This window comes from Lissotriton vulgaris, chromosome 8 (assembly GCF_964263255.1).
Source record: "Lissotriton vulgaris chromosome 8, aLisVul1.2, whole genome shotgun sequence".
Lineage (NCBI taxonomy): Eukaryota > Metazoa > Chordata > Amphibia > Caudata > Salamandridae > Lissotriton > Lissotriton vulgaris.
The window spans coordinates 612,676,152-612,700,924 of NC_141696.1; the positions used below are offsets into that span (position 1 = coordinate 612,676,152).

Genomic DNA, 24,773 nt, shown 5'->3' on the forward strand with positions numbered 1-24,773 from the left:
TACACCCCGGGGGCTCAGGTGTCCCAAATATATAGACAACCGCAATACGGCACTTTGGACATTGGGCAGGATCGGAATGAAATATTTAACGAAGGTACTGTGGGGAGGGTGGTGGGTGGAAGAAATGGATGTGCGTACTGCTGATTACATGATTGTACTGTTAAGTTATGATAAAATGCAAATAAAAACGTTTAAAAAAAAAAAAAGAGTGGATCTCTGCAGTCCAACGCTAGGCACAGACCAAGCCGCCAAAACCAATACCACCGACAAGACAGGCTGCAAGCGGTGCTCCTGCCTAAAACATCCCACCTCCAGGATAGAGGACTCTGTCAGTGATCCCAAAAAACCCCAGCCATTCAGAAGTAGAGTGGAGACCCCCAGGACCCCAAACGACTCACCAGTGGAGGAAAGGCTGTCCCGACTCCTGTACCGCTATAGGAGCCGCCAGGGGGGTGGGGGGTCTGAAGACTGTAACCCAGTGTTCTCTCCCCGCTCCGACTGGGTGAAATCATCTCGGGGACCGCGGCAGCCACAGCGGGAAAAACGTGCAGGGCCGCAGTCTCAAAGGTAATCCAAGTATTTATTGCCAGTGAGAAGCAGACGTGGCGGGATGCAGAGTAATGGTGGCGGAGTCCGGAAGGAAGGTGATAGCCAAGGAATAAAACCCAAAGGGTGATCCAGAGCCCGTCTCCTCTCAGATGCATTGAACAGCTCAATTGTGCCATTTTACTAGGATTACGCTGGGTGTGTTATTTCTTGTTGTTGTGGAAGGCTACCTCAATTTCGGCGATAGCATCGTACTGGAGGATTGCAGAAATTTATAGCCTTCAAATCCCCGGGGTGGAAGAGGATCAAAGGGGGCATTTTCCAGGATTTTCCAGGATTTTCGCTAAAAGGTGATCCCTCGCTCAGGAGCTCCCTGCCGGAGCTTCTTATCCATCTGCAACCTTGGCTTGACGTCTTCGCCACAGCTGAGAACACACAATGTCAGCAGTTTGGCGAGTTGGAATTTCCAAGACTACTCTCGCTTGGAGGCACACTCTGCCTGGTGTAAAACTAGGGACTCCTGTATGCTTTTCCACTGATACCACTCCTGCCCCGAGTTCTCAATAAAATCAGGACTAACTGAGTCCAAGTCATCCTAGTGGCCCCGAATCGGGCACAAAGAGTAGGGTATACAGAACTCCTGGTCTTGAGTAAATGTCCTCCGATCCGGGAGGACCTTTTGTCACAACAGAATAGTCGAGTTCTCCATCCCTACCTGCCTAGTCTGCACCATCATGTATGGAGACTGAGCAGCGCCACGTGAACTCCTTTGCTCGCCCTATGGAGGAAGTGGTTGTCATCTTGGCAGCCAGGGATCTCTTAATAAGTACTGTGCACACCTGTAGCTGGGAAAAGTTTGTGGTTTGGTGCGGTGTACACCAAATTGACCCCTTCCAGGCCCAATTGCCTGCTGTTCTGTTATTTGTTCTCTCTCTCACCTGGCACTGTTAATGGTTATCTTTTGGATATTTTGGCCTTCCTGCGTTTGCCAGATCAGGTTTTTGAAAGGGCTGCAACATATGTTTCTCCCTTTCTCCTTTTATGATGCCCCAATGGGACCTCAATCTCATTCTTACTTATTTAACATGTACTCCATTCGAGCTGCTCCATCCACAGCTGTCCCCTACGACTTCTCACCATCCAAACTGTTGTCCTGATTGCCATCACATCAGCACTGCGTGTGAGTGAGCTTCAGGCTGTGTCCATCCACTGTATGCTACCTTCTTCCACATCGGTCAAACCATCACCCTGCTAGCTTTCAATGCTAGGTAGAGTTTCTACCAGAAAAAGGGATAAGTAACTGTGTAACAGGTCTGGATAATATATCTTATGCTGAATGGACTTTTCTACCTGTGCTCCATAGTATGATTCACCCTGATTAAGGAGAGAGTTTACTATGCTATTTAATATTTATGTATATGAATTCCAGGGAAGATCTGTTTAGAAGGAAAAGTTATTGGCATTTCCACATCTCCATGATGCCAATCTGCGCCGGATTCATGGACCACCCTACTGCCTCCCTGGGAACCAAAGAGAGGCTTAGATGAGAATACTCCTGTTTGAGAGCTTTAAGATAAACTGGCGTTCACCTGCCTAGTGCTGGCCTTTAGTCCTAAAGGCACAGTTTTGTTATCTAGCTTTTATGTTGGAAGGCTCCCATGCTAATTTGCTTCATGTTTCCTTTTTCATAAATGTTTCTAGTTTTTCTGATTTATTTTTTAGTCACTGATGTAATTTGAACCCTTTTTAAAACAAGAAGCAACAAAAAATGCGCCAGGATAGGCAGAGATAATGTTTTAAAGTGATAAAAAATATTTTTTTCAAGAAGATTTTTTTTAAAGAGATTTCTTCTGTGAAAACAATTCCTAGATCCTGCATGGAGATGGACATATTCAGTGTCCAATAATTATTTGAAGATTCCCACAATGGAGAACTAGGCTTGAAAGTAACCATTCCGTACTAGTAAATAACTTTTTATTACCAGATATGGTTCAGAAAAGTCTGCTGGGTTTGGACCCCACAATTTTCTAACCAGATAGTGTCTTTAAGACTTAATACTGCTGCCTGTCAACCTTCTACTCTATAGCCCTATTCTGTCCAAAGATATAAAAGAAATGTTTAAGCTCTGGGACCTGAGTATATGTCTTGGTGCATGGAACTCCCTTTCTTTGTCCTCTATCCTTCTAGATTGTACCAATGTTCTATAACATATGCCAAACATATCTTTTTCAGTTTGTACTTTTTCTTACTTGTTTATTAATGTACTCTTAATTTTAGAGTATATATGCATATTCCATCATCTTTGTAAAGCATACGTCTGCCACTTAAAGTGTGGGTATTTAACTTTAAATAAGTCAAATACAATAAAAGAAAGCGGCTATCATAACTGTTCTCGTCCTTTCCCCTTCCTTCTATGTTTTTCCTCGACAGAAGCACAGAGCATCATCTTATAGCGAATACAATAGGACCAGGAATTATGATTCCTTCATTTATTACAGCAATAATCGTTGCTTGAGCAGACGCAGCCTCACTCCAACTAATTTCCAAAACAGGTAGGATTTTGACTTAATATATTGGTCAATTGATTTACAGGTGTGACAAAAGTAGTATTTATTTCCTGTGTGTCAAGTGATTGTTTTTAAGGCAAATTTACTTCAGAATGGAATGTTGGTGTTGTCAGCTGTCTTGGAATAACACTGACGTCTTCTAGTTGTTGTTTTCTCGAAGGGGATCCCGCTAGTGGAATGGTTTCGCATCCACCCTCCACATTCCATTGACACACTGTAAGTGGTGTCAATGGAATGTTTACCCCAAAATTATGGGTAGGGTTATTTGGGACATTTAGAGTATGACTGTTGCTGGACATATTTCCAAAATCAGCAGATGTTCTATTCACCAAATGTGTGCTTCCCAATTCTATGTAGAGTCGGGGGAAGCACCCTGTTTATGAAAGCAGAGCCAGCTCTGGCTCTGTCGGTGGAATATCAAGACCATTCCAATAGCATAAAATACCACCAAGCAGACACTGACGGATCTGCCCTATAAATGGAAATATAAGTATCTAGGCATACGTGTTCTAACCCAGGATTTTGGGCCCCACTGCTATTGAATGTTTGTAATAGCTTAGGACCCTCTGCTGTACCAAGCACATGGTCAACCTAAATAATAGTACCAATCTTTAAAAAGAGAAATCGCTCGAAGCCAAGCTGATGTAGGCCAGTCTCATTAATTGACACTACACCAAACATTCTGCTAAGGGCCCTTTATAATAGGATTAAAGATTGGGCAACTGAGAAAGCAATTTTTAGGTCTCACCTGAGCCAGCGCGCATGCGCTGCTCTGCGAGGCTTTAGTAAGGGCAATAAAACTCTGAACACTTGCTCGCGCGTGTGCTTTTTTAATCTCCCCTTAATGGCCTTTGCATGCATCTTTCTAAGAAAGAGAGCATGCAATTGGCCCAAGGCGGGTGCATGTCCTGCCTTCTCTGGTCCTTGGCCTAGGGTCCTCGGGAGGGAGCATTAATGCCATCCGTTTCCAAATATTGCGTTCGCGTTAATTGGAAACAGATGCCACGATGGCGGTCAGCCCTGGTCACGCTGGTTTTTCGCCTGCAGAGGCAGGCACAAGCATATGCGTGTGCGCACCACTCCTGGGCTTGTTTCTTACTGTAATCCTCACAAGAACCAGTTTGGTTCCTCCTCTTCTCTCACCCTTACTGCTGCGCTTCCCTCTGGTCTGGGCTCATGATGCTGGTAATCCCAGCAGCTCTCACTTCTCTTTAGCTAATTTTGGCTCACTTGCTTCCCGTCCTGCTCCCACATTTATGTTGTTTCATCAATATCTGATTCCGGTCTCTTCCTGGCATCACCCCCTTTATCTTGCACAGTTAGGCACACAACGCGACTGCCCTATCCAATCCCCTGCCCCCCTCCCCTGTTAACCCCCACCAACCCAGCAGCAGTTTCTACTTTGTTCTCTCCTTCCCTCCTCCTCAGTCTCTATGTGTGGCCCTCTACTATCTCTTCACCTACTGCTTTCCTTCTGCTCTATTTTAAAGCCCACCCCCTCCTTGTTTCTTCTGTTTGATAGGTTTGCTGTGCATTTGGAGGGCCATAGGAAATAGTAAAAGCTATTATTTAGAGCGCTTTGAAAGGATAAAGGTGCTGTATTTAGCGCTATAAAAATACACGTTACTATCGCACTATTCATTCTCTTAATCTGCACCTTGAAAATGAGTTGTTTTACTCTAGCAGTGACCACATCCCTTTCTCTAAACATTGGAACTTCTGAAGCCTCTGAGAACAGCGGGTGGTGACCCGGACCTGATCTTTTCGGTATTGTGTCTGTTTTCCATAAACCGATGACTAATCAGATCAGCCTGAAACGCACTGCACACAGCTGCCTATTAAGTAGAATTTTGAAACCAATAACATTAGTCATTAATGATCAGCCACTATCCGAGGGATACTTGCACCTTTTGGGGAACTCAAATGAATTGTCTATGCTGATAAAATATTGCTAACAAGGAGTACACCAGCTACTTCTATATTGGCTCAGATTGAGGTCACCACTAATTTCTCTGATTTCTTAAATTAAGTGGACTAAAAGCGAGACCATGCCTATAGCATTGAATACCACCTAGCAGACACTGACCTACCTGCCCTTTAAATGGAAATTTTAAAGACACACACTTGATGGATGGAATGCAGAACAAATCAAATCATTCAACCCACTCAAGAGATCTGTGTTAAATCCATCATTCTTTTGCTCACCATGCCACCCCATTTTAGACCCAGCCATAAGCAAATCAGGCTTGACCCTGTCCCTCATGGGACCAGTCCAGCCTGAATTGCCAAGCCAGGTCCTCCCTGGACCAGAAACCAGCATCCTAGAACCGGTTTCGGGGTTTCACCCCTCATCAGCCAGGAAAGCTTAAATCCAGTTGCACAATGAGCCCGGGACCCACGTCTGGGCATACCCGGTACACTTAGGACGAGAAAGCAAAAGACACACAATTGAAATGGAAATGTAAGTGTCTAGGCATTCTTGTTAGTGCAATGCTGCTCCAATTTAGAACAGAGTTGAAGATGCATCTCTTTAATGATTACTAGATATCAATGCATTGGAGTCCACAAACCAACTACCTCACCTATCACTCGTTCACTCTATGCTGGACTTTGACCATGCACAGTTCTCCACTGTCTTTGTGTTAGGTTTGTGCTATAGAAATACCATGCAGATACATACCTACATATATACTGTCACAGATTCAAGATGGCGCACTTTACCTTTGGGCACTAATATCGACAGTTTTACAAGAGTTCTGACTTTGCAGAAGTTACTTGACCATTTTGCTTGCATTTTCAGGATTTTATGAAACCAGTAACAGCTAGTGTTATGCTTCTTCTTCTCTCCTATTCTGCTGTTTCCCTCTTTCTACGTGCCACCCATGTTTGCCGGTGTGTTCCTCTTTTATCGTTTCATATCCAAATCCAGTTGTGCAAGGAAACGATGTCCCTACCTAAAACTGCAGGGTCCGAACCTTGCAGTGGCTGTAGAAAACAGATATTTGTAATGGGCCTCCATTATGTCCATACAAAGCTCCCTGCAGGCATAGAGGACACGGGTATACCTCTGCGAGACAGCTGCCCACTAACGCGACCTGGTGGGTTGAGCCTCACAAGGCCGCAACTGCCATTTTGAGAATTGAAGCTCGGGCTCGACTGAGAGGAGGACGGTGGTGGCTGGAGGTGCCCAAGGGCTCGTACATCATTAGAGGAGCTCGGAAACAAGGGGCAGGAGCGGCGGCTGTCCACACCGGGCCACCCGCAGGTACATGGGGCATAGTGGCATCATTGAAAGGTAATAGCCCACAAAAGAGACAAAGCAAGGCGTGCCTCAGGAGGCCCCCAGCCGCCATTTTCTTTATAACCTGAGGTGGGTGCCTAGCAGGGAAGAAAACGGAGACAGATGGTGTGATTTGGGGACCCGATTGGCACCAAACAGAAGCGTGGGGGGTAGGCCGGGAGCAGTACATGAACCACAGCTCCACCTAAACAGACTGGGCCACATCATCAGCGCTATCACTGGGAGTTGCTGGGGTGCATGAAGGTGAGCTGTGAGGCGTATACACTTGCTGGCGACAAGGGATGATCGATTGTGCCACTGTAGTAGACGGCCACGTGAAGCATGCAGCACGGAAGGTTTGCTGTACCAAATCGCGCCTCTGTCCCCCACTGTGAAAGGGCCTGGGCAGTGAAGGGTGGTTGTCGGGGGGGACCCCGACTCACTCTGTGCATGAATGGCCTTGCTACCCGCGCTGAGGAAGGAGTGCAGTGTGTGTTGTGCTGGTGCTATTGGAACTGAGATTGCGCCAGTGGGGCCCATGCCAGTTAACATGCTGCAATTTCTTTGTTAATGGTGCACGATTGGGCTTGGCACAATACGCTGCTGATACGGAAGTGCCCAGAAATCTGAAGCTTGACTGGACCTGTTGTTGTTAAGTTGTCTGTGGGGAAAAGGGGCCTTCGCGAGCTGATTTGTGTGCCCTGAGTAGCCTACTGATTGCCACCAACATGGGTAAGCCTGACACTAAATAGCCCAAGCTGAATTTTGAGAACAAAAAGTCCACAAGAAACACGGAACCAGATCTGGATGTCCAGAGTGACTCACAGCATTGCTCCCAGGCAGAGGATTGTGGTGAAGATCTGCGAACACTGATGCTGGAAATGCGCTCCAGCTTGCGGAACATCAACACAAAGCTAGAAACCCTGACTAAGCAGTTGGACTCAGTGAAGAAGCAGGTGAATACCCATGAGACCAGACTAGATAGTCTGGAGAACAGACACACAGAATTTCACGAATTCCAGGTGGAAACCAGGGAGCAATTGTTGAATATGGATAAACTGCTGGGTATTATTAGGGCCAAGAACGATGATTTGGAGGAGAGGTCTAGAAGGAATACTCTCCGCATTACTGGAATTCCAGAGACCACTGCTGTTTCCAAAATGGAGTTATTCGTGTCAGATCTTTCGCACGAGCTGTTTGATCCTCACTTGTCATCAGTTTTCGTGGTTGAAAGAGCACACAGGTCCCTGGGGCCAAAACCACCTATAGGTGGGACACCAAGGCCAATCCTGGCTAAACTATTGAACTACCAAGACAGGGACCTTATTTTGCGACTGGCGAGAGAAAAGGGCCAAATCGTTCATAAAGGAAATACCATCTCCTTCTACCCAGCCTTTACTCCGGTGGTGCAGGTGGCACGCAGGGAATTCCTCCCGGCCAAGTGCATTCTCATGCAGGCGTAGATGCCCTACTCCCTGCTGTACCCTGCTAAACTCAAGGGTCGCACGATGGCACGGCCCATTATTTTACAGATGCAAAATCTGCCCTCAGGTTCACCAAGCATGTTGGCCACATGTTCCCTGGTGGCTCCAAATCCACTGGAGCCACTAGGGAACACGCGGGAGGCCGGCTCAGTGACAATGACTGATTTAGTATATAAACCCTGCTCTATTTTGCTTGTAACAGGAGGGTGGTATGTTGTGTAGTTATTATATATGTTGGACGAAGAATGTCCTATGCTATGCTTTGTGCCTTTCTGGCCCTGCGGAACTAGAGGTTGGAGTGTGACAGCCCCAGGGTGTATATATGTCTGCTTTTTGTTCTCTTTACATAGATGCTGACTGCCTCTGTAGTCCTTCCCACATTACTCCCGGCTACCCTGTGTAGGCAGGGTAGCACACCGGTTTTACCTCGCCCTCATGGGAAATCTCCCCTTTTAGGTCTCGCACCTGGCGATGCAGCGCGAAAGCGCTGTCGCCAGCGAGATCTATTGTTACCGTCTTGCCTGCCAAGTGGTACATACCGGGGCACGCGCAGGGCTGGCGATTGGGATCTGTGGACGCGCCCATGAACACGCGCATGTGCACAGCTCCCTTCCAGCATCGCAAGCTTCACTTTTGTTTTTGTAATGCGCATGCGCGCTCCAAGCGCAGCACGCTCTGTCTTATTGTATTCAGCCGTCATGTCTCCTTCACATCCAGCCCACAGACGTTGTAACAATTAGCTGCTCTTCCCTCTAAGCACCCCTCCTCAGCGGTATAGATCACTCTTGCCCGCTCCCCTCCCCCCTCTATTTAGACGTGGAATCTCCCGGTGCTCCGCCCCTGCAGCTGTCCCCATTAACGCCTACCGTGCCCTTCTTGTCCTCGCTCTGGCACCTCTTCCCGTACTCTTCTTCCACAACCAGCCTGTGGTAAGGTCCGACGTGCAAGCCCCACAGAGCGGCGCGCCTCCCGGTCCCTGGACAGCCTGCTCGTCCCCAGCCCTCTCGCATCGCCGCCCTACACCTGCCTCTAGCTCACCATCAGCGGCTTCTCCCTCCCACCGGAAGAGCAGCCTGGCTGCACGAGACCCGTCTCCTGACTGACAGTGGCTCGGGCCAATCGGGGCACTTAAAATAGACCATGCCTCACGAATGAGCGTCAGAGGCCTCGGCTAGTTTTAATCTGTGTGTATTCTAGACTCCTACAGAAATTCACACTGGCTAATTCAGTGCTGGAGGACATGAAATCAGCCCTCGTTTCCAGCCCCAGATGTCCTTTCTTTCCGCTGCGGGGTTGGGAGGTAAGAAACAGTAGACTTAGAAGCAGGCAACACCTCAGTGAACAATGCTAAGTTATACACAGGAACTCAGGTCACTGGGTAAAGACACACTTTTCAAAGAGAGCTTCGCTTATAATATAAAGCTCCTTTTGTAATGAAATATATTTAAATTGCGAAATTGTGTGTGAGTTAATTCTGTTTTAGTAAATGAAACGATTCTATATAACATCCTCCAGCGCTCCATAAATGTATAAAAAGCATAGAATGCGGATCGCAGATCGAATCACATGACTCAATGGGAATGTCAATTTTATCTATGAAATAAATAAAGAAAAATCTGTGCGTTCAAGGTTTCTTGAAGTCTGATTATATTTAAATAGCATGCAGCTAGTCTTGCGTTCTATTTTTACATAAAAACATGCCTCTTTTCATCTTTCCCGATAATATATTGACGTTTTAATACTCTTAAATATCGGCTCTTAGAAATTGTTAAAACTCTAGACAAGCAGCACAGCAGCACCACTATTTCAGTGCTGCTGTGCTTCAGGCTGCGAGAGACTCCAAGCCAGGCGGTACGGAAGCCAATAGCAGAGTTAGGGCCCCGGGAACACCGAAGCAAGCATGGGAAACGGACCACAGCTTGGTCGTAAAACAGAGCCACCATTGGGAAGCAGAGGGCCCCATTGCTCACATATGCCTTGGTGCCACTGCACCTGCTGCACCCCTGACAGCAGCAGCACTACCCTCTCTGGTTTATAGAAGTGCCCCATTACAGCGCCCGTAATACTTGCATGATAGTAATACCCCTCCCGCCTCCCAAACAGGATTGAGTCAAACCGATGCCGTAGCTGGTTTTACTTTCTTTGTTCTCGATTTCTGAGCTCATGCCCCCCCCCCCCCAATCAGTCATGGGGCTCCAGCAGAGCAGCCGAGCCAGGGGACGGAGAAGGCGGTGGGGTATGCTGCAGCCTGCCTCAGAGCATCGGACACTCGTCTGTGCCTGCTCCTCGCAGCTCACCCAGCTGTGGCCTTATGTGTCTTGGCCATTTAAGTTTTCTTGTGCTGCCACGATAAGTTAGGAGTGAAGCGTCTCAAAATACCAGTGTGTGGGGTCGAAGCTGCACGTACACTGTGACGCTATATGCGATGGAGTGGCAGATGTGATGTAAGTTAGGAAGGAGGTGCATTGTAGGAGCAGCGTCTGGGGTCAGAGCTGCAGGTACACTGCACTGGGGGAGCTGTAGCAGCGTGTGATCTCAGAGCTGCAGGTAGACTGGGGGAGCTGTATTTCAACTAGGTGTAATGGAGGGAGTGGTGTAAGTTACAAGTGAGGTGCATTGAAGAGCAACATGTGGGTTCAGAGCTGCAGGTACACCTGGGGAGCTGAATATAATAGAACGTCAGGGGTGTACTTTTTGGAAGGAGGTGCATTAGAAGAACAGTGTATGGTCTCAGAACTGGAATCAAATGGGGGGCTGCAGTCCAGGATTGATTGAGATCCACTGGGACAGCTGCGTGTGGGTCTTTGTGGGAATAGTAGGGGTGGCGCAAATCAGGGTGCAGTCACACTGGCAGAGCTGTGAATTAGCCTCACAAGTACAATAGCAACGCTCAGGATTGAGGGGCACTGGCAGAGCACACAGTGGGTCTTCAGCACTGGGGTAGTACGGTGTTCTTGTTTCATTACTGTAATTGTAGGAGTGTTGCAAGTGTGAACTCAGGTGCTCGTTCTAGTACAACAATAATAGGGTAACATCAAGGCCCACTGGCAGGGCTCTACGTGTCTCTCTCCTGCAATGGTATTTAGCTACTGGCATTGTAAATAACAAACCTTTTATCTATGTGTTGGTTTTAAAATCAGATAAATAAAAGGCATTGCCATTTACAATGCCAATAGCTTAAACTTTGCAAATGCAAGACCTATTGCATTGCAAATGCTTGTTTCTATTTGGTGTTTTCAAAGGTTAGAACTGGGAAGGGTACGCTAGAACCTGATTGGGGGGTTGGTGTGGGTGGAGGGTGAGAGTTGGGGTCAAGTTCTTTGGTTTTATGCCAGCACACTGATACAAGTACATCTGGAGTGTTACAGTGGGTTTGTGGATGGCTGCGCAGTTTGGAAGCAGTGGCTCTGAGTTAGTGCTTCTGGATCGACCAAACGCTAATACACTAAATGTCCTCACATGGAACATCAGGGGGTTGAACGATGGTAGGAAGGCCAGACTTGTACATGCATACTTAGTTAGGCACAACATTGCTATAAGCTTTCTGCAGGAACACATCTGAATGTAAAGCCATCACAAAGGTTCTGCCAAAGCAGATGGGGGACTACACACTTAGCTATTTACACTAGGTACGCACGGGGAGTTGCAGTGCTAATTCACAAGGGGTGGATTGGTGAGAAGATAATGCATATTTCGATCCAGAGGGGAGGTACATAATATTACAAGGGAGGCTGGGTGGCACTTCGTTGGTACTGGGGCCGTATATGGTCCAAATGTGGATTCTCCGGAATTCTTCTGTGAAGTCTGGTCGCGAATTAGGGCAACTGGCTGCTGTGTGGTGATCTGGGGCGGTGATTTTAATGCAGTGCTGAATGACACGATTGATAGACAAGGCTCGGCCCGCGCATTACATCTACAAGCTATCGCTGCGCTGCAAGATATCATGTCAGGTGGCGATTTGCTGGGTGTTTGGCGGACTAGACACCTGGGGGTCAGGGAGGGGACATGCATCTCTAGCCACCATAGCGCCTGGTCCCGCTTGGACTACTGGTTGATATCGAGGGAGGTTGCTACTTGGATGCTAGAAGTGGTCCACCTGGCACGCTCGCTATCAGACCATGCTCCCTGCTTGCTCAAGCTGTGCCTGCCTGGTGTACCCTGCGCTCTTTCACATGGCGATTACCCCCCCCCCCCCTTCCGCCTGCACTCTTAGACAAGGCATTCAAGGAGGAAATTCGATCCAACATTACGGAGTACTTCACTCTTAATTCTGGGTCGGTAGACACCGAAGCATCGCTCTGGGAGGCTTTCAAGGTCATCATAAGAGGCCAATGCATTACAAGACAGGTCGGGGTGCCGAAGGCCATCAGGGGTCCTATCGCTGTCCTGGAGAGTCGGATAAGAGATTTAGAGGAAAAATTATATTTATTAAATGACTCCAGTACAGCTGCACTTCTAAAGGCAAAGCTACTAGAGTTTGCTGAGGAATCGCAGCGTGAGGTCAAATTTTTGGGCAAATGTGCTGAGACGAGACGGTATGGCGAGGGGAATAGATCGGGCCGCACGCTGGCGGCCATGATCCGTCCATCTAGGTCCACAACATTTGTACATGAATTAAACACTGTAAGGGGCCACGCAGAGATCCTTACTGGGTTCTCCAATTTTTATTCCTCCTTGTATACTGCCACCCAGGCTTCCAGCCCAGAAGGCCTGCGGGAATTTCTGGACCCCATTGCCTTAGTATGGTTTAATAATACACATAGAGTATATATGGTCCTCCCCATAACGGTGGAGGACATGGCACAGGTCATCAAAAGCCTACCGCTCGATAAAGCCCCTTAGCCGGATGGCCTGGCTACCGCTTTTTTAAGACCTATGTGGAGGAGCTGGCCCCCAGGTTGCTTTCAGTGTATGAGGACGCATTGGAGGCGGGTGTCTTGCCGGCTTCAATAAGAGAAGCTATAATTATAACACTGCTGAAGCCTGAGAAGGCAGAGGCGGAGTTGGACTCCTACAGGCCATTGTCACTGATTAATGTGGACGTAAAAATGTATGCTAAACTGTTGGCAAACAGACTACAACCGGATTTATTCCTGGACGGTCGACGACGCACAACCTGCGTACATTGTTTTCGGTATTGCACTACCTCCACCTGGGCGTGCAGGCTGCTGCCATTTTTTTAGACACTACTAAAGAGTTTGATACACTGGAGTGGCCATATTTGTTTACAATCCTACCGCAAATGGGATTAAGCCCCCTGTATATAAATCGTATTAAATTATTGTATACTATGCAGTTAGCAAGGATCAGGGTGAATGGCTTGTTGTCCGATCAATTCCACAGCATGTGTGGCACACGTCAGGGATGCCCGCTCACGCCCCTGCTCTTTGCCATTGCCATGGAACCCCTGGCTGCAGAATCCGGCAACACCACACAGCACGGGGCATCGGGTTCAGCACGCGAAGCCTTCTCATTTCCCTATGCACGGATGATGTGACCTTGTACATTCTTAAACCAGAAGAAAATCTGGACCCGGTTCTTAGGGAATTTATCAGATTTGGAGGGCTGGCGGGTGTCTCCATTAATTGGAAGAAATCTGTAATTTTCCCACTGACTGACGGTACTCCTATGGTGACATCTGAGTTCCCCCTGAGGTGGGAGGCTGAGGCCGTCAAGTACCTAGGGGTGTGGATAAGCAGAAGCCTGCAGGAAATTTGGAATTTGAATTTTGGCAGAGCATACACGTGGTTGGAGGGCAAGGTCGCACTCTGGTCGAAATTGCCCCTGTCCGTCGCTGGAAAGATAGCGCTGACTAAAATGGTTATATTCCCCTTACACAACATTTCTCTGGTTTGGGCTGGAGGGCAGGCCAGGGTTTCTTGGGACCTATTGACTCTCCCGCTTAGACAGGGTGGTCTGGGCGCTCCGGATATGTAATTATATGCTCTGTGTGCCCAGGCACAGTTTCTCCATTACTGGGTGCATCAGACGCCATATCAGCCTTATGTGGCGGTTGAGATTGATGTTGTGGCCCCTGTGCCACTTGGGGCGGCATTGTATCAGAAGTCACAACGCCCCACGGGAGATGTAGATACGGAAGGCACCCTGCGATGGCCCTGGAATACGCTTCGGAAGAGAGCTAATGTCCCTATACTGTATGCGCCATCTGTGCCGTTGGCACAGAACCCCATGTTGCCCTGCATTGAAGATGGGATTAGTAAAACTCTGGTCAAGGAAATGAACTTATACACGTTTGCTGACCTATATCCAAACGGTGAATTTAGGCCCCCCCTGTTGGAACTGAGGATCACACTGTGACCTTAGCAGAATTGTTTTTATATCACAAACTGAAAGCTGCATGTCGTGCACTTTGGGTGGGATTTCCCGAGGCTCCCCCAACTTTGCCAGCTCTAGATCAAATCCTGAAATCGCCTTCACCGCGAAAATTAGTTAAGCGTGTTTATACCAGTATGCAAACTACAGCCAGGTGGTGCAGCCAAAGTCCCTGCTACAGTGGAACAGTGAACTTGACCCCCAATTGACAGAAGAACAATGGGACTTCTGCAGCTGTCCGAACTTTACCCAAACTATAGGCTTCGCCTGATACATCTTAAATTTCTGCACAGATATTACAGAACGCCAATTTGCCTCTGTCGCATGAAGCTAAGGGAGGATGATAGATGCTGGCAGTGTGGGTATGTCTCGGCTTCCTTTTTACATATTGCTTGGGACTGCACACGGCTGCTTGAATTCTGGCAAGAGATCTTTACCGCGATTAATCAGATTGTTGGCAGAACAGATGCTCCCTCCCCGGCTTTAGGCCTTTTAGGTTATGTGAAGGATACACCGCCAAAGCAGCGCAAGTTACATGCACTTCTTTTACCATATGCAAGAAGGCAGGTTGCTATCAGGTGGGGGAGGAAAAAGATACCTGGTTTCATGGATTGATTGGCTGTCTAATGTGACATATGGTCACACTCAACTTTGTGTATTCTGGGAACTAATGCCCCGACCTTGAGGCCTTGGGACATATGGGAACCATTCTTAAATTGGGCATGAGATAGACTTGACTCCCCTGTTCCCAGCCCCAGTGTGACTGGGTAGTGATACATTGCCTCTAGCTACTGGGTTAATGTGGATTGTACTTGTAGAATCCCCACATACGTGTATCTCTGATGTAACAGGTTCGGCTGTCACCACCAGCACTATACGCGCTGTTTCATCCCGTGATGGATTATACTAAAGATTGTGGTTCTGTATATGGGCATATTGCTGCCTGGACTGTGCATGCCATTCTTCTGATGTATTCCTCAATATGTGACATTCCGAAGTATTGTACTATGATTCTTTTTGTACCTATGTGATGATGTGCTGGCTGGTTCTGGTTGGAACTCTGGTTCCTCTTGTTTGAATTTGTATTTTGAAATTGCAATAAAATAAATTTAAAAAAAATATTCAAGATGGTCCGGATGTGGCCAATGTATAATATGTGCTGGTCTGGATGCTACTAATCAGTTGGAACAATACTTGACCCTAATGTGATGCAATCTGCAGTGTTTTCAGGGGATATGCAGGCATCCTTTATGCCTATTCCTTTGAAGGGTCCCGACTTTCAGCGAAAAAAGCTGTTTCTTCCTTAAAATGGTTTAAGAAAAGTCAGGCCCTGGTGTGTTGTGTGTACCTCTGGAACCCTGCCATATCATTTCCCTTTCAGTTTCCCCAGAGGGTTGGTGTATAGGCAACACCATGTCTCGCCATTCCTACTGCCAGCTCTTTCGTGGCAAGGGTCATAGATCGGTTAGGCAATGCACAGGTCACCAATGGCATCAATGTTGATAGTTCCCCTCCTCTGCATCATCAGCCTCCAGGCCACTTTAGTTTGCCCTTAGCTGCCCACAACCACATTGTGGGAGGCAGGATCCACCACTTTCTCACTGTGCCAATCCATCCCATCCAGCAGATGGGTCTTTCCAACCTGCTACATCATCATCTTACAACAGAGCAGCTTTGAGAAGCCTTTATCCATTTTTTTGAAAGATGTGCAAGCTGTACGGCCCAAAAGGACCATCAGAAGAGTTCTGGGATTTGAGGAAGGCATGGGCGGTTACTTCAGCTAGTTCTTCTGGCCGAAAAAGGTTGAAGGCCTTCGCCCTGTTTTAGATGTCTCTTTAAACGACACATTCAAAATGTCACTCTGGCTCTGTCCCTGGTTCTGTTTGCGCTGAATCCGGACGTTGGGATGATAGCCTTGGACCTGCAGAATGCATACTTTCATGTACCCATCCTGCAGTCCTAGAGAGTTTACTTGTGGTTTAAGGTTGGCCGAGAGCATTTTCTGTTTATTTGGCTCCCCTTCAGCCTTGCATGCGCTCGTCGGGTGTTCATGAAAGTTATGGCGTTGGTTGCCTTCCATCTTCGGAGGTTGAGGAAAGCATTTTCCTCGTACTCAATGACTGGCTGTTGAAGGCAGGTTTGCCATAGTCAGTTTTAGATCATCTCTAGTTGATGGTGAACCTCCAAACATTGTTGGGGTTCTCGATCAACAAGCCAAAGTCCCTCTTGACTCATTCGTAAAGACTACATTTTGTAAGAGCGGTCTTGGACACAGTGCTGTTTATTGTCTTTAATTCATTGCATTGAGTCCAGGACATTCAGGCTATGATCATGATGTTTCAGCCTCAATCCGGGATCTGGGTGAGAGTAGTGTAATAAAGTCGGTTCCAGAGTCAGGAAAGCTGATTTAAGGAGATTTATTGTAGAGCATATAAAGTCAGTTCATAACAGTAAACCTGGGTCGTAACTGTCATCCCATGGAATCCGGAACACAGCAGTGTTCCTGATTCCAGGCATGACACAACAACACCACACATTCCCCTTCGTAAAGGAAAATCACAGAGACATAAGCAAATGATAAAGAACAAGAACTAGCAAATATTATACAATGAGGATTGTGGAAAGAAAAGACATAAGTATGAATATCTGGAAAACAAATTACATACTACACAAATTGAATCATCTATAAAGATGATAGTCCTTAGACCACATTGGAACATGACATTTCCTCTGTGCACGTTGGACAGGCACATTGTCATCAGATGAACAGGAAGACTTATTTTCAGGGAAACTGTGAAGGGTTGTAGAACCCGAGAATTTCCTCCAATCACTTGCACCATTGGAAGACCTCAAGCCGGATGGAACTCTAAACTCTGGAGACACATCCTTGGGCCACAACCACCTAGGAACCTTAACCACCCTAGACAAGTTCCACACGTTACCGTCTGAAAGTTCAACAACTTGTCTCCCAACACGCGTGACCATCAAAGGACTGGAATACCGTGACTCACCGGACTTGACATTTCTACACTTCTTGACACGGACCCAATCATTGACACAGAACTGGGAAGAACTACAACATGGTGCACGATCAACCTCAACAGCCCTACTGGTACCAAGCATTCTCACCCAAGGTTGAGACAAGTTGGAACCACTCCTCCTCCCTCTCTAATGGTTTGTTTACAATCTCTTCCATTCTGCAAGGCAAGTTGAAGACCTTCCTTAAATACCCTGATCCACCTCTCAACGATGCCATTACTTTTGGGATAATACACTGACACACGTCTATGTTTGATACCATGACGCTCCAAAAACTCTTTCATCTCCAAGGATACAAATTGCACACCATTGTCAGTTGTAATAGATTCTGGAAAACTCTCCCTTTCAAACACTTCATTCAAAAACTTGATGACTACACTAGATGTTATGCTAGAAACCATCTTTACCTCAGGCCATTGAGACAACTGGTCTATCAAAATTATAGCGTACATCACACTCTTGTTATATGACAAAGGACCAGCAATATCCAATGATACACTTTCCCAAACCCGTGAAGGTCTGGATATGGGAAACCGTTCACACGGAATATGCTTTTGAGACTTATCACTCAAACAGCAATCCAAACAGTCTCTGACATGCCGTTCTATGAACTTATCCATTGCTGGCCACCAGAATTCACCTCTAATCCTTCTTTTCATGGATGTCATTCCAGGATGCCCTTCGTGAGCCATTTCTAAAATCTTAGTTTGTAACTCACGAGGGACCACTAATTGCAGACCTCTAAACAAAACTTCTTCGACAACAGACAATTCCTGAGCGACATGAAAGAAAGGAAGAAACACATCAGACAACAACTCTTTGCGAGGCCACTGGGTTTTTACAAAATTACAAATATCACCAAGAACAGAATCATTACCACACGCCAATTTCCATGCATCCTCATCAATACAACCTTTGGAGATTTCACAAATTGACACAACATTATCATCATCCTTATCTTCTTCAACAACATTGTCATCAGGAATGGGCAATCTAGACAAACAGTCAGCTAACACATTCCTAATACCAGGAATATACTCTACTTTAAAATGAAAATCCTGAAGCTTGTATTGCCATCTGGCAATCCTTGAAGTTGCTTTTCCACAACCTTTGGTAGTAAATAAATCCACTAAAGGGCGATGGTCAGACCAGAGCTTAAAAACAGTGCCGTACACATACTTGCGGAAATATTCTATGCCCCACCAGCAAGCAAGAGCTTCCTTTTCTAAGGTGGAATATTTGCACTCAGCATCCCTTAAAGGTCTAGATGCGAATACATTTGTCACCAATTGGCCTTTTTGACGCTGCATTAAAACCGCACCAACTCCTACATTACTAGCATCAGTGATGATAAATGAACAATGTGCAGTATTAAACGTTGCTAAAGCAGGTGCAGATACGATGTTTTGTTTCAACAACAAGAACTCTTTTTTGCAATTTTCATCCCAAAGAAATTGAACATTTTTTTTCATCAAGTTCCTCATGCTCACAGTCTTATCAGAGAACAGGGGAATGAATTTCGAATAGTATTCGGCAAGCCCCAAGAAAGATCTGAGCTGATCTTTGTTCACAGGGTCTGGAGCTAACTCTATGGCCTTGACTAAATTCATTTTCGGGGAAATGCCTTCCTTACTAATAGTATGTCCCAAATAGTCAACAGAAGATACACCAAATTTACATTTTTCTTTTGTAAGTGTTAGACCACTATCTTGTAACACACATAATACTTTATACAAAATCTCGGAATGATCAGATGGATTGGATGCAAAGATCAAAATGTCGTCTTGGAAGTACAAGACATTATCGAAATCCTTAAAAAGATTGTGCATCACCCTTTGAAAGACAGAAGATGCTGATATTAGACCAAAAGGCATCCTTTTGTACCTGAAAGCACCCTCTCAAGTGATGAAAGATGTCAAATGCTTACTATCCTTGTGTAACGCTATCTGGTGATAAGCATTAGACAGGTCTAAAGTAGAAAAAATGGATGCCCCCTTCAATTTAGTGAACATTTCATTAATATTAGGGAGCGGATGTCTATCCACCCATACGTTCCCGTTTAAATCTCTCAAATCCACACAAAGTCTCACTTTGCCGTTGGGCTTGTGAGCGACAACGACTGGGGATAACCAAACAGAGGATTCTATCTCCTCAATAACATCTAAATCACATAACCTTTTGAGTTCGGATTTTACAGCATCTCTTAAATGTAAAGGGACATTCCTAACCTTATGGACTTTTGGTACAGCATCTTCTCTAAGAATGATTTTGTGTTCAAAATTTTTCAAAAGACCTAATGTGGACGTAGAAAAAACAGAAGGAAATTTCTTTTCACATTCAGAGCCGAGATCAGACTCTACACTCATGACAAGATCAGAATACCCAAGTACTTGTTCAGGATGATTGCGATCCAATTTTATCATTAAGTCCCTCTGTTGAGGCCATCCCAATAAACAAGAACCATCTTTAGCCACATAAACCTTGGAATTAATAGTTTTACCTTTGAAACTTAGGGATGTCGTAAAAAAAACAAGAATATCAATGGGAATCCGCCATGACATTGATTTCCTTCCCTCCAACATTTACAGTGCAGTAGGGAGAATCTTTATCACATGCATTGACTTTATACACTGCAAAAAGAAATTCTTCTTTTAAGTAATCATCATCAATTTCATTGACATGCTCATCTGAACTTCTTTTTTGATTAAAACCCTTACTTTTAAACCTGTCCTTATTCTTACACATTTTGCTAAAATGACCCTTCATTCTGCAATATCTGCACACTTGGCCAATTGCCGGACACTTTCTATCATTTGCCAGGTGATCCGGACTACCACATTTAAAACATGCAAATTCTCTCCTCTCTTGGAATTGTTGGTTTCTGTTTCTGAAAGAAGATCTTTCCTCAAAGTTAGATTTCTTTATAATGTTGACTTCAGCAACACTTTTTTCTGCAAGTTCCTTCACTCCAAGTTTCATATTTTCAAAACGATGTGCGATATCTAACGCTTTGTCTAAAGTCAGATCCTCAGTGTCTAACAGTTTTCCTTGAAGCTTGACATCAGCAATTTTGTGGACCATTTGATCACGCAACATCTGATCATGAAAGGTTGAATAATTGCACTTAGATGCCAAAACTCTTAAGTCATTCATAAATGAGTCAACAGATTCACTTGGTAATTGACCCCTACTTAAAAATTTATGACGGGCAACTACAACGTTGACTTTCTTAATATACTGTTTATCCAACTGTTTGATTGCTTCCTCGAAAACATCAATCGCTTCCTCAGAAGATGATACACCACCTGCAGACAAAGGTAAATGACTTAAGACATGTCTCCCTTCAGCACCTAGACAGTGTTTTAAGATGGCAAGTTTCCGTTTATTGGTATAGTCATCTCCACCAATAGCTTCAATGTAAGCATAAAAACCTTCTTTCCATCTTTTCCATTCAAGGATAGGTTCACCTGGATTTAGTAGAAATGGTGGTGGTGCTGAAAAGCTTTCCATATTAATAAAGGAAAAACTTAAAACAATTTGATGGATAAATGTAGTGTTCGTTTTCCTTTATATATTTTCTCTCTTTTTTTTTTTTTTTTTTTATAAATTGTAAACCAAAATTAAACTTTCACGCAGGGTTAATGTGAAGTTCAAACTTTCTCGCAGGATTAATGTGAAATTCAAGAGATTATGCCAAAATCAAACTAATGCGCGAAAATCAAACTAATGCGCGAAGTTAGCAGATCGTCATTGCTTTTCATTGGATTTTGTCCCAAAAGATGGCCGCCGTGCGTCAAAATGCGTTAAACGACGTTGTGACGTCACGCGCATGCGCACCGGCTCAAGCTGCTAGACTCGCGTAGACGTTGTGACGTCACGCCCATGCGCACCGGCTCGAGTTGCGAGACTCACCAGGATTTGAATCATGAAAGTGCCCAAAATTATTCCATTTCGTCATATAAAGGCACAAAACAGTGGCGGTTTCACCTTCTTGATGCTGACACAGTCCGTGACGCAGTGCAGACACCGCCGACAACTCTTCTTGCCAGTTCGTGATCCTCCGCATCTGACGAGGAATAACGATGCAGGTAGGGACTCCAGGTTTGTCTTAAGGTTCTTGCCCAATCGTAATATGGTCGGTTCCAGAGCCAGGAAAGCTGATTTAAGGAGATTTATTGTAGCGCACATAAAGTCAGTTCATAACAGTAAACCTGGGTCGTAACTGTCATCCCATGGAATCCGGAACACAGCAGTGTTCCTGATTCCAGGCATGACACAACAACACCACAAGTAGCTCTGAGGGCTATTGGTTTGTTAGCATAATGCTTATTGCTTGACCAGTTTACCAGGTGGCGTATGTGGCCTCTGCAGTTTACTCTAAAGTTCCACTGGGCTCAGCACAAACTTTATTCGGTTCACATAATAGAAAAACATAAAAGTTAAATTTCAGCTATAAACATATACAAAAAACAAAATACATAACTAAATGTACAATACAGTTATTCCATTTTATATTCAATGATTATAGAGTAAAAAGGCATCACAATGTTTCAGTTAAAAAATTCATTCATAAAATACAGCAACCGGATCCCTTAGGGTTTTCCCGACTTCAGCATTGCTAGTCCCGACTGCTCCCAGCGATTCCCTAGGCCCTAGGCCTAACCACTGTTCGATTGGTATCTCTTATACCACTTTTTTAATATATGGTTTGCGTGGCCACTGGGCCTCATCCATAATTGTGCAACTTTCATATGTTTAACTGTGCTTTTGTTTAAACGCTTGTGCCTCTGCACTCATAAAGAGTACAGAGGATTATTTTAGTAATAAATACATATATTTTTAATATATAACTTGTGTGGTGTCCTTTCATTTGATATTACAGGATTGTGATTGGTAAAACAGCTCGCTTAACACGACCTCTTGAGTTAAGCCTTTAAGGCTGCTTAGTCCATGCTACCATTAGGATAGCTTGTCTATATGGTTGACTTACAACCAGACACCATAAGGGTTGTTTGGACTGATACAAGGTGCCCCCAGAATTGGAGACATCATATATCAGGCCAACTTCTCACATTTAGCCTCCTAGAGAGCCACGGGTATGGGAATCCTCACTTCAAGGTTTGCCAATTCTGATTGTCCACTTTCCTTTCACTGCTAGCTGGTGCCCGCCTGCTTTCAACAAAACTCACACCTGTACTTAACAATATATGAGATAACATTGCACACCTTCCTCCGGAGTACCTGAAGCCTCTGTCTAAAGACTATGTCCGCTCCTACCGTAACTGATGTTGGCTTGGTATGTCGAATTTTATCCCCGACCTTGAGTCACTTATCCCATTTATGAGGGTCTTAGACCCCATGGATTGGTGGACCAGGCCGACTACCTTTTACATTCTCAATCGTTCGTCTACAGTTTATAAGACGTGACCTTGAACCTGATCCCAACAGCCCATTTTGGCCAGTTTAAAACCGGAGCAGTCGCCCCCTCCCATGGTACTGGGCACTCATTTGGTTTAAACCTCTGCCTCTGATTGCTGCACTTTGCATGCCGGGCACTCGCACATTTTTTTTTTTTCACAACCAATTTTATTGAGCAAATGAGCATCAAGAACGTGGCATCTCCACAACCGAAGATCACCACGACAATATCAATATATCAATTACGTAGACAGCAAATGATGGAGCAGACTCAAAAATAGGCTCAGTATAGAAACTCCCCAGCGACCCACCCTATCCCGCAACTCCACCCCCCCAGCCCCTAACACCCCCCCCAAACCCCCCTACCACACGTGCATAGAAAGCAATAAAGAAGAAATAAGCAGGTGTAACGCCACCAGGGCGACGCAGCTTCGGGCCATTAATGTCACTGTGATCAAATGTCCTCCTCTCGCTCCGCCGGGGGGTCCAGGGACAGACCACGGTAGTCGGCCCAACGCTTCCAAATTTTGTAGTGTTTGCGAGGGCAGCCCCTCGCTTCAAAGATCGGCCTCTCCAGACCCATGAAATAATCCAGCCCAGCCTTCCATGCAGACAGGGGGGGGGCCCTCACTGCTTTCCATGCCCGGGCCAGGTCCCGCTTAGCCACAACCAGCCCCAAAAGCAACAAGTGGCGTTTATATATGTTACCCCCAACCCCTTCCATAATGTGCAGTAGGCCCAACCGGTGGGTACGAGGAAGGTCCCAGCCCAGCACCTCAGCCAGGCAACTCCACACACCCCTCCAGAACCCAGTCAGCCGGCCACACGCCCACACAGTGTGCATCAGGGACCCAGGCACCGCCCCACAGCGCAAGCATTCCGGGGATGCAATCAAACCAGCTTTCCACAGTCGTTCACGCGTATAGTAAGCGCGGTGTAGGTATTTGAATTGGATGAGGCGGAGCCGGACAGCAATGGCAGTTCCACGTGGGGATTCCAGCGCCTCCCTCCAATCGTCCTCATCAAGAGGGCCCACGTCCACTTCCCACGCCTCCCGAAGAGAGTGCAGGGTGGAGGAGCAGTGGATAACAAGCGTCTGGTATATCCTAGAGACCTTTCTGTCTCCTAGGTCTCCCATAAACGGCACTCGCACATTTTAAGTCCGGCTTTTTTTTTCTCTGTGAATTCTGATGTTGACTTTATGGTATCTGATTGCTTCTTAATATTGAAACTACGTTAAATCTACTTCTGGAAAAAGAGTGGAGTAATTGTGCTCTTTTGTAGGCATGAGCAGCAGAGGAGCGGGACCAATTCTCCGGTTCAACAATCTCTGCATTCCGGAGAGCAGTCTAGAAGCAGTGTTCTCGCATCTGCCAGTGGATGTAGCCAAGAACTTGAAGGTTTGAATTATTTTTACATTAGCAGGTGAAGGGCTGTACCTGGCATGAATAATTATTTTGAACATTAAGTAATTATAGCAAGTGCATGGGGAGAACTGTTTTCGTTGGATATATTACTTTCAACAGTGTCTACCATTTGCCTAGTTTGCAAAGTGTTAGCATTTCAGAAGGAGGCTGTGACCACTTCAGACCTAACCATCAGTGCAGGAAAAAAGATTTAAAAGATCCATCGGCTGGGGTCTTGATGAAGAGTTTTTGTTGTTACATTTCCCATTCCCCTTTTAAGGCACAGTAGAAGATTTTAGACCAACCCTTTACATCCCCTCTCTCTGTTTGGATCTCCCTGCAATGAAAGATTGACAACTAAATTAGAGGCTTTGAATTGAGTAGTTCTAGGAAAAAAACAAGATTTGTCCCAGAATCCATTCTAAAAGGTGGCAATTTATTCCACATTGGGTTCATGACATGAAGTGGAAATTACAGTACCGCTTGCAATGCAGTAAGGGAAACGTATAGTCTTTGGTGACCAGTACCCCCAAACACACATGTATGGGTAGACTATTTCCAAACATCTCCAAGAATGCCAAAAGAAACAAAAAAGCAACAGAGTACTTAATGTTGTGTAGATTGAGTTCAAGATCAGATTCCACTGCTTTCCACTCATTACACCATAACATTTTTGAGGCAATTATCTTGTGCAGGCTTT

General features: G+C 45.7%; 1 protein-coding gene across 4 annotated transcripts in view; it reads left to right on the plus strand.

Moving 5' to 3' along the window:
• The window catches only part of SENP7 (SUMO specific peptidase 7), a 1,147,554-nt gene that overhangs the window by 247,289 nt on the left and 875,492 nt on the right, over positions 1-24,773 (plus strand). For all 4 annotated transcript variants that reach the window (XM_086934477.1, XM_086934475.1, XM_086934476.1 and 1 more), the window contains 2 exons: positions 2,977-3,098; positions 23,952-24,067. In XM_086934477.1, coding sequence (XP_086790603.1) covers positions 2,977-3,098; positions 23,952-24,067 — 238 coding nt within the window. The remainder of the gene's footprint in view (positions 1-2,976; positions 3,099-23,951; positions 24,068-24,773) is intronic.